This window comes from Mya arenaria, chromosome 17 (genome assembly GCF_026914265.1).
Source record: "Mya arenaria isolate MELC-2E11 chromosome 17, ASM2691426v1".
Taxonomy (NCBI): Eukaryota; Metazoa; Mollusca; class Bivalvia; order Myida; family Myidae; genus Mya; species Mya arenaria.
Window position 1 is genome coordinate 24,518,174 of NC_069138.1, and position 10,398 is coordinate 24,528,571.

General features: G+C 35.8%; 1 protein-coding gene across 1 annotated transcript; it reads left to right on the forward strand.

The window, feature by feature from the left end:
• Positions 1–3,283: 3,283 nt before the first annotated feature.
• LOC128223292 (uncharacterized) lies at positions 3,284–8,612 on the forward strand. The gene is made up of 3 exons (XM_052932575.1): positions 3,284–3,423; positions 7,313–8,174; positions 8,602–8,612. The coding sequence occupies exons 2-3, from the start codon at positions 7,721–7,723 to the stop codon at positions 8,610–8,612; spliced, it is 465 nt and encodes a 154-aa protein (XP_052788535.1). The 5' UTR covers positions 3,284–3,423; positions 7,313–7,720.
• The last annotated feature ends 1,786 nt before the right edge of the window (positions 8,613–10,398 follow it).

Below are 10,398 nucleotides of genomic sequence, written 5' to 3' on the forward strand. Positions count from 1 at the left end.
CAGCCTTAGTATCTTATTTCATTTAACCAAATAATTCATCATAAACTTATATTAAACAAAATAAATATAAGAAATATTGTGATCGGCTTAAAGATAATGAGGATATAATTCGATTTTACAAAACAAAGTGTGCAATTCAAATTAGTTCCTGTTAAAAGAGACTATAAGATTGTTCGAGAACCTGGGTGGACCCTGCATATCTGTTTCATAGAATAAGATACAAGACATTAAATATGACCATGCCAAACTGATTCAATGTTTAGTTTTCCATTTTCAAAATCAAGGTGCAGGAACAAAACAACAAAGTGGCAAAAATCAGATCTCATATCTTACCAACAAAATGACCCCGATAGCAGACTTCACTAAAAGTCATCATATACATTTGCAGGTTCATACAGTTAAACAAATTAGCCTCTCCCAGTGTAAAATATATGTTTTGACATGATAGCAGATTTTACCAATGAAAGTCATCATACATATATGCAGGTTTATACATTTAAACAAGTAAATCTTCAAGCAGGCTTTCTAAAAACCGATCGTTTGCCGGCCTGGACCGATTTTGACTTTGACGGACCGAATATAACAGTAATGGCTAAAAAGGTTGGTCCGTAAATTAAAATTTGAAATCGGTGTAGTGTTTTTTTATTCAGATTTCGAATGTTTCGAAGACCTGAGACTCCCAGTGTAGAATAGTTTTTACCTAGATTATTGTTATGCTAGTTATCAACCTCCAGCATAATTGTTTGCTTAATTTTGATTTCGATATGTGTTGCTCAACTCACTCTTAAAGTAAATGTCCTTCCCATCTAATGATGCTAAACATTGAATCACTTTGGCCTGACTCAAACCAATAAACAAGTTGCACATACAGTCATATTAAGTTGCAATGCATCATACAAATATTGCTTGACCCAAACCAATAAACAAGTTGCACAAACAGCCAAAATAATTTGCACTGCATCATTTAAATATGGCCAATAAAAAAGTTGCATATATGTAACAGTGTTACAGATGATCATAACAATTTGCTCTGAATTAAATATGTAAAATCTAGGATACATGTAGAAGCAATTTGTCAATCTTTCAGCAATTAATGTACATCTGGATCAGAAAAACACGCACAAAACACGTTAAATGTTTAGGACTCTAACATGCTTAAACATATTTTATTGCAAAACAATACATTAGCTGACTGTGTCTTTCTAAACTATTTCAGTGTTTTCCGTTAAGCATATCATACCTTAAAAAAACTTTCTATAAAATAATGAACAGTCGCGAACGCATCACAACATGGTTGCTCGAGGGCACGTGCTACACCAATCAACTATGAGCGCGATCAGGGAGTACCCGTGCAACTGGCATTTAACAAATAAAACACTTAATGGTTTGTGTACAAGATGCTCTAATTTTATCACAGAAATGGAGTTTTACATAAACCCTTAACAAGATTAAACTCCAATTGGGAACTTTTTCACACGCGAGTTAAAAACACAATAACATGAACAGAACAGAAATGATACAATACAATGATATATACAGGGCCAAGCCCCGTGGTCAAAATTTCGAATATAAACAATAAAAGGGGAATAAGATAAGGGCCGAAATCACACAGTCGTAAAAACACTACAAATAGACGATTAATGCATCAATAAATGATGGAAGAATATCGTATTGGAACACTCAGTAAACACGAGTTTACTGGAACACGAGTTACATGGAGATGCAAACCAGTTGCACACGTCGATCTTGTCTAAGAATATGATTCTACAAACATACTTTGGAAAAAAAACAAAACCCTGAACAAATTGAGTTTAAATTGATTAATTTCCTTAATTCTTGACCTGGAAGTCATTATTTCCGTTTTTAGAACTTCTGAAATATGTTGTCTCCTATTAATGATAGCAAATATTTTAATCACAATATATTCACAGTTAAAGTATTGATTTTGTTCACTTAAGATATTTGTGTGACCATACGATAGAAGCGTAAACTAAGGTAAGTTTCCTAAGGGGCGGACCAGGATTTGTCATTCGCGAAGGCCCATTACGAGTCCAAAATGAGGACAAACAGCCCAAAGGAGCCGGAAATAGTCTCCAAACATGGGACTTGTACTTAAGTTTAAGCATACTGTTTCTTTTTAAGTTTGCGTCGATCCGTATTCGACTGGGTAGAGGGCGGGTTTGCGTTATCTGATTCAACGGGTAATCCGGATCCGCTAGTGGTTCTGATTGAATGATATTATTGACATTCAAATTAAATTAAGTCCATATAATAAAATAAATAAACAAGAGCTACCACAGAAGTGATAAATACTCACGCCGCCTTTACACAGTATGAATGTACATATACTTGACTAAGACAAATATTTGATATTAAATTCATAATGTAATTATAAGTTTGAAGATAATAAGAAAGCTATTAATTTTTATTTGACACATGATCAACCTCAAATTTCCAACATAAGAGGTATTTTAATTCCGCCGATATGCTATAAATAGATCTACTGATAAGGTCTTAATTCAGAAATTGATAAAGATCAAAGAACAAAACTCGCGCAGAGATCTTGACCCAGCAATGCGATTGACATTGACCTTCACCTTGAAGTAAAAGAACTCAAGTGTCGTCTTACAGTGGTCACTAATTGACAGTTTAATTCAAATCACATACTTGTATTAAGCGAATGACAAAGTTTTGGACGGGACGGACGGATAAAAGTTATGATTGAGATTCATATCTTGTCCTACTTAAGATGGTAAAGCGTATGCAAATGTAGATTTTACAAATGTAATTGCCGCGGGATATTCGGGATGGATGCAGATCCCCGGAAAGAAGACACCCCAGGCTTCAGGACCAGCTTCTGGCATCAGGTTCTGCATGCCTTGGCAGACGATTGGAAGAACATCCATCCTAATGTATTAAGTCCCGTCTGCCAAGATTTGCGCAGGGGTCGGTCTTATTTGGTAGGCTAATTATGTCTTCTAAATAATATAATTTTCTATAGAACAAGCATAAGGGAAATAGACACTTAAATGCATCATTGGATTCATAAGGATTAACGGAGGTGCTAAAACTTTAACATATGCCTTTGAAACCAGATTTTGTTATCGAATAATCATTACTTCAATCGGCAATAAATAGCGGACCATGATATACCGGGATTTATCATCTGATGTTATTGATCACACAGCCCTGTATCAACATAACCCGGGTACCGGATACCGGGTTTTAGCACCAACCATGATAACCTCCCTTATTTCTTATCAAGGAAGTTACTACTTTCGTTTTTGAAGACGCCTGAAATTCGTTGACTATCCAAACTGCAACTATTTAAATAATACAGCCACATTTGAAAGTATTAATGAGTTGTGTTCGTAAGATATTCGAGTAACTATCTGAAAGGACTTTCTTCAACAGTCAACAAAAGTAAGTATAAAATAGTATGTTTTCGGATGGTGATTAAACCCGGTACCCGGTATCGATATTGGGAAAATCCGGTATCTCAGTTTATGATACCTCATTATGTCGATATCGGGTGTTTCGTCATAGTCGATACTGGTAAATATGATATTCTCTAAAGAAATCCCGGTATCGATAGGCCCGGTATCAATGTCCACAATAATCAACTATGACTTTGAATATCTCAAAAAACAACAGAAAAGAGAGTTTGATTTCAAGAACGCTAAATAGTATAATTAACATGTATAAGTAGGTTGACAGTCACCTTAAAATTACACACTTTTATCAAGCTGTAAATCTTGAATAAAATATATTTTATTTCAATAGTAATTGTCTTTTAATTCTAGTGTGATATTTGGGGAATAGATTTGGAAAGAAATGATTCATTTTCATGAACACCCAGTGTGTGTTGATCTTTAAAAGTGAAAGTGTAACAGTTCTTATAAGTATCCAAAATCGTATACAATAAATTTGCAATTCTGTTTTCTACATGCCTTGAAAACATGTCTTTGTTGGTGTATGTGTTATTATGGCAATGAGCTTGTAATACTTAGATCAAAATAAATAGTCTGTTCTGGTCTGATTTCAAATATAACAGCTACAAACATGCCTATCTGAGAAAGGTTCTGTTCATTCCAAACATGAGGATATCATAAGTACAGTGAAACGGTTGAGAATGTATATATCTTATAATATTTTAACTTCAGGTATATGTGGCATGATAACTCCCCGCTGTGCATCCCTTGTTTATTGCACTTGTCTCAAAGCATTGGGTCATTTTCCTGTGTATCTGTTATTTGGTAGATGGCCTTTTAAAGTTGACACTTTCATAGAAGATAATCTCATTGTCCGACTTATATATTGTATAAACAATATACATAACTAAATGAATTAATCAGAGTTATAAACAAACGGGCTCTGAAGTAATCAGTTATACTGACCCATAAAAGAAAATGTCATAAAAGACTTATTGATGTATCTTATTGCTGCCTATGTACCCTATGTCATTTATGGACTCATTCAAAAATGCTGTTCTGAAAACTTACTTCACAACATGCTTTGTTTTCGATGCACAAATTACTTCCTTAACAGAAATATTCAAATACACCAAGAAATGAAATATTGTGTAAATCATGTGATTTATGCATAATTGTAACAGAAGATGTATCTCTTTTAGTATTTCCAAAATACATAGAACTAAGAAAAACTCAAAGCAACATATTTTGTAATGAATAAAAAAGACACTTAAATCATATAACATTCTTCATAATATTAGCATTAGCTAAGTGCTTACTGTTATAATGTTAAAAACAACTCGGTGTAGCATAATATTTTATTAAAACATTTTCTTCAGATTTAAAAAGAAATTAGAACTCTCTATTATAAAGTGGTATATATTTAAAATAAATAAATCTAAAAAAAATCTTTTTATTGTTTGATGCAATTAAAGAATGGAATGAACATCCCGACACTGGCACTCACACATCCATTAATTGGCAACACGTGTGACACGTGTCATAAAGGGGCTTCATATCACCATTAATTTAGGTTATAGTAACTTGAAAATGGCACAGTTTATGATTCCGGATTTTGTTGGTAACGGGTTTTACGTCACAGTCGGTACCGGGTAATATATAATACTCTCTTCAGAAAGCCCGGTATCGATAGGCCCGGTATCAATGTCACTGGACTCAGAAAGATTTTCATTTCATTCCGGCATTTTCATGTTTCCATGTTGCCAACAGTTTGCCGTACCAAAAAAGCTTACAAGGAATCCTGGCCTTTGTATGGAAGTTTTAGGGCAGGTTTAAGTTTTAGTCCAAGTTGGGATTTTCACTTATAAGTCCAATACCATTCATTCAATTGACTTAATACTTCACACAGTTGTTCAGAGCCATTACATAAGGAGGTAAGATATCTTCATGGACCGTATTCAATAAGCATCTTAATAATATTTTTTAACTAAGTGAAATATTGCCATTTTTTCTAATTTGAATTTTAACAAAACGAACAATGTTTGTACAACAAAAATATGAAAATAAGCATGAAAATGGTCTAAACAATATGTGCATATGAATAAATCTGATGAAAAGTAGCGGGTATTTAAAATAATCTTTGTCAAAAGTTACGAAATTCTCACTAAGTTGAAAATATTAGATGCTTATTGAATACGGCCACATGTTATCTTTTATTCAAATTATGGCCCCTGATTGACTATGGAACTTACGTTAAAGTTTAAGGGCAGGTTGGGATATCTATTTATAACTTCTATACCTTCATTCAATTGACTTAATACTTCACACAATTGTTCAGGACCATCACACAATGAGTTTACATTATACCATATTATCCTTAATACAAGTAATAGCCCCTGCTTGACTTCGGTTAAAGTTTTAGGGTAAGTTAAAGTTAAGGGCAAGTTGGGATTTAAATAAAACAAACTTCTACACCTTTCATTCAATGCACTTAATAAAATTCAAAATTATTGACGACCATCTTACAACAAGAAACATAACTCCATTTTAACTCTAAATACAAATTATGGCCCTTGAATGTTTTTATTTATTTTAATTTCCTTCTAAAAACACATGTTTATATTCTTAACCACATTTTCATAAAGGGAAAACAAGTTATTTGAATGTCTTGCGTCATTGTTCGGGCAGGTGGGAGGGCAGCATCAAAGGCATCTTATGTATCGAACAATTTTAGCTAGGGTTGACATAAAGAGACAAAACTTGGTATATACGAAGATACCTTTTATGAGAATGCTTTTGAGGCTCATACGATTAAGGTCAAGGAAACTATTAATAGAAAAAGGGTTGGTATTGAATTACTTAAGTGAGGGTCTACATATTGTGACCAAACATGGTGTATAGGAAGAGTTTATAGAGACCTTTTCTGAGATTGTGTTTTGGGCCCCGAGATCTCTGGTCTAGGTCAAGGTCAGCGTTGTTAAAAAAGAAACATGGTAAGTACTGAATAACTCAAGTAAGGGTTGACAACGTGTGACCAAACTTGGTATATAGGACAAGTTTATGCAGAGCTTTCATGGTTTGCCTTTTGGCCCCCTAGGGTCAAGGTCACTGTTACTAAAAATAGATAACAGTTTCAGTTATGGTTGACATACTGTGACCAAACTTGATATGCAGGAAGAGTGTATGGAGGATTTTTATGAGATTGTGTTTGGGCCCTTAGAATCAAGGTCACTGTTACAAAAAATAGAAGAAAGCAGTTGAAACTGAATCTCTTCTACCAATCATTAAGAACCTGGTTTTGTCACATCGCGATTCTTGTTCACATATTACATCGTTATTGTATTCACTTCTAAGTAAAGGCGGCGTGGTCGAGCGCGCTGTCTTACGACAGCTCTTGTTAGTGTTTCCAGGAGGTCTCAAACCAAACTTTTAGCTACCTTCAATTTGAAATGGTGCATTCTTGTGTGATGTTCGCACATTTTCTCCACTAGATTTCAACTATGTTTATTTGTAGAAAATAATTGTGGGGGTGGTGCCAGGTTGACGACAAAAATCACCAGCACATTTTTGGTAGGGTAGCACCGGGCGCATGCTCACTTAATTTGTCCATGTTTTCTCTTTTATTTCAATATAGCAGAAGAAGGTAATAAAATATGCAAAAAATGTACCATTGCGGCTTTCAAATTTAAAAACTTTCTGTGGGGAGTACCCCCCTACCTCCACTGTCACAATTTCTGTCACGGTTCTGAGGGAGTCGCGCATGTCAAAAGATTACGTTCCTTTGTTTTCCCCCTCGAACATCAACTCCTGGGTCCGCTCCTGTAAATCGTTTAGAACTTCGTAAACCGAGTGTATATTTGACAATCAAATTATGATTTTAGACTCAAGATGGATGCAGTCTCAGGGAAAAAGGCACCCGAGGGAACAGGATCGGTGTCTGACCACACATTCTGCCAGACATGTGCGAACGATGGCAAGGACATCCCTCCTGATGCCTTCTGTACCGTCTGCAAGGAGTTCCTGTGTTCCAACCAGAGAGTGAGAATAAGCATTTTACGGAAACATGTCAACGCCATGCCGAAGAGTTCATAAAATACTTTTGTCCCAATCACGAGACACTTCTGTGTGGAGACTGCTTGGCTGAGAAAGTACATAGCTTATGCACTATTGAAAGGATATCTAAAGTGGCAAAGCGGTACAAGGAGGGCCCAGAATACAACGGTCTGAAGGCAGGACTTGTCCAGGTGGTCAATGACATTGGCAACCTTTCAGGCAACATACAAGTGAGCATGAAATATATTGATGAAGAGAGCTTTACAAATATCAATGAGCTTCGAAAGTTCAGGGATGAAATCAACCAATACCTGGATAAGAGGGAACATAAGTTACTGGAAGAAATTGAGCTGAAAAAACGGAAATCAGAGAGCCTCTTAAGTGAACTGAAATCAAATTGCCAAGACATAATAGCTGCCACTGAGAAACTCAAGGCCAAGCTTAAAGCCCAGGAGGTCAACAACAACCAGCTGTTCATATCTGGAACAAGAGCGATTAAGGAATTAGTCGGTCTTCAGTCAGCCCTTAAAGACATCAGAGGTAAAAAAAGTGTGTCATACTTCAAGTTCACAAGGGACCCCACCACAGAACAGCTGCTGACCTCATGCACAGCAATTGGCATAGTGGACCAGGTGGCATCAGATTTGGCAGACCAGGTGGCATCAGATTTGGCAGACCGGCAGAAACAAGGTCAGTGGCCATGTAAGCAACACAAAGCAGTTATATCACAATTAGGTTTCACGTTTGATTTAAATGGTATATGTTTTATATGGTGACTTTATTGCTATCCATTTTCCAAGTTATTTGAGATATTTATAAGCACCTCTTTAATTTCCTTTTAAAACAGAAGTTATTCCACAATTGGAAAGCGTGTGAGCTTGAACGTGTGTGTGCTGTACGTGTCTGCGTGTGAGTGTGAGGGCATGTATATGTGCTAGCATGTGTGCGTTCGTTGCTCTTGTGTGTGAACGTTTTTTGTGCCTGCGATTGTTTCGTGTGTTCGATTCAATATTGAATTGATATGCTGCAGTGTTTAGTACACAGCGTATGTCTTGGTATAAATTTAAATGAGTTGTTTTTAAACATAACATCGAATTACTTTTTCTCACTTTTTCAGACTATTTTTAAGATGATATTAACATTTATTAATGGTACAGCGTTGCCATCATAGGTGGCGGTATCTGTGCAGAGATGATTTCATGTACAGTTGAACACCGTTTATCCGAAATCGTAGGGACCCGAAAAAATTCGAAATAGCGATAATTTTGGATAAACTGTGTTCGGAATAGCGGTGTTCAACTGTATGTATAATAATATTATATCTATTAATTAAAAGGTCTCTGTATTATAGTATTGCTAGCATAGGCGGCAGTTTCAGTAAGAGATTGTTAAATATATTATTTCTGTTATTATAAACATATTAGTGCTTTTTGAAATTTGTTTGTATCCCATTCTTATCATCAATGCATTTATTATATATTAATGCCTTAACACCTCACTGTACACTTCTCTGACTGATACTGCCGCCTATGGTTACATCGTATACTTCTTATGTTGATACCGCCCCCTGTGGTTACACTGTTTACTTTTCTGACAGTTACTGCCCCTCAATGATGAAACTGTATTCTTCTCAGACTGACACAGTGCCATAGGACTTCAATGTTTATTTCTGTAGCTGATACTGCCCCCTGTGGTTACACTGTATACTTCTCGGGCTGACACTGCCCCCTATAGTTTACGGGTGCACAGTATACATTTATCACTGATGGGTACTTCCCCCTATGGTTAAACTGTTTGCGTCTCTAAATGATATTTCCCCTATGGTTACAACATATACTTCTCTGAGTGGTACTGCCCCTATGGTTACATTTTATACCTTTCTGACTCATACTTCCATTCTGTGGTAACACGTATACTACTCTGACTGATACTGATCCCTGTCATTACAATTATACTTCTCTGACTGATACTATCACCTGTGGTTACACCGCATACTTCTCGGGCTGACTCTGACCCCTTTAGTAGCACCATATAAATCTTTGACTGATACTGCCCCCTATGGTTACTCCATATACTTCTCTGACTTAAACTATCTGTTGTGTTTACACCGTATTCTTCTCTGTCTGATACTATCACCTGTGGTTACACCGTAATCTTCTCTGTCTGATACTATCACCTGTGGCTACACCGTAATCTTTTCTGACTGATATTATCTGCTGTCGTTTCACCGTTTACTTCTTTGACTGAAAGTATCTCCTGTGGTTACACCGTATACTTCTCTGACTTATATTGTCCATTGTGATTACACGTGACTGATCTGCCCCCTATGGTTACACTATTTCCTTCTCTGACTAATTCAGTCCCCTATGGTTACACCTTATTCTATCTCTCATGGTATGCAGGCTGGAATTCTTCATAACCCAGTGTTGTTGACTAAGTAATATTCAGTCATTTTCCTGCCTGGAAGAAATTAGACTTCTGATTATCAACCAGCAGAAACTACCACCGTAAAATACAAATGCACAAGTATTATACATTCTGCACTAATATCTGTTTTAGCCAAGAGTAAGGGTTGGTAGGCACAAATGTGTAGTTGTTGTGCATATGGTTGATAATGATTCACAACAGTATGGGGTTTTAACGAGACCTACACCAAGCCAATGAATGTCAATAGTGTCCTAGCAGATGCGGCTTCAAGCCCCAAACCACATTCAACTTTTTTCACAGGTTAATTTTGAAAATATGCATTTTGTAAACAAATAACGGGTATGTACATGTATTGTGGTATGTTAGAAATAGGTCACGTACCAAAACACATCATTTTTAAACAAAATTTTAAGTCTAATATTTTTTATAAGATAAAACAATCAATTTAAAGATTACATACTCATATCATATCTTAAACATAAGTTAT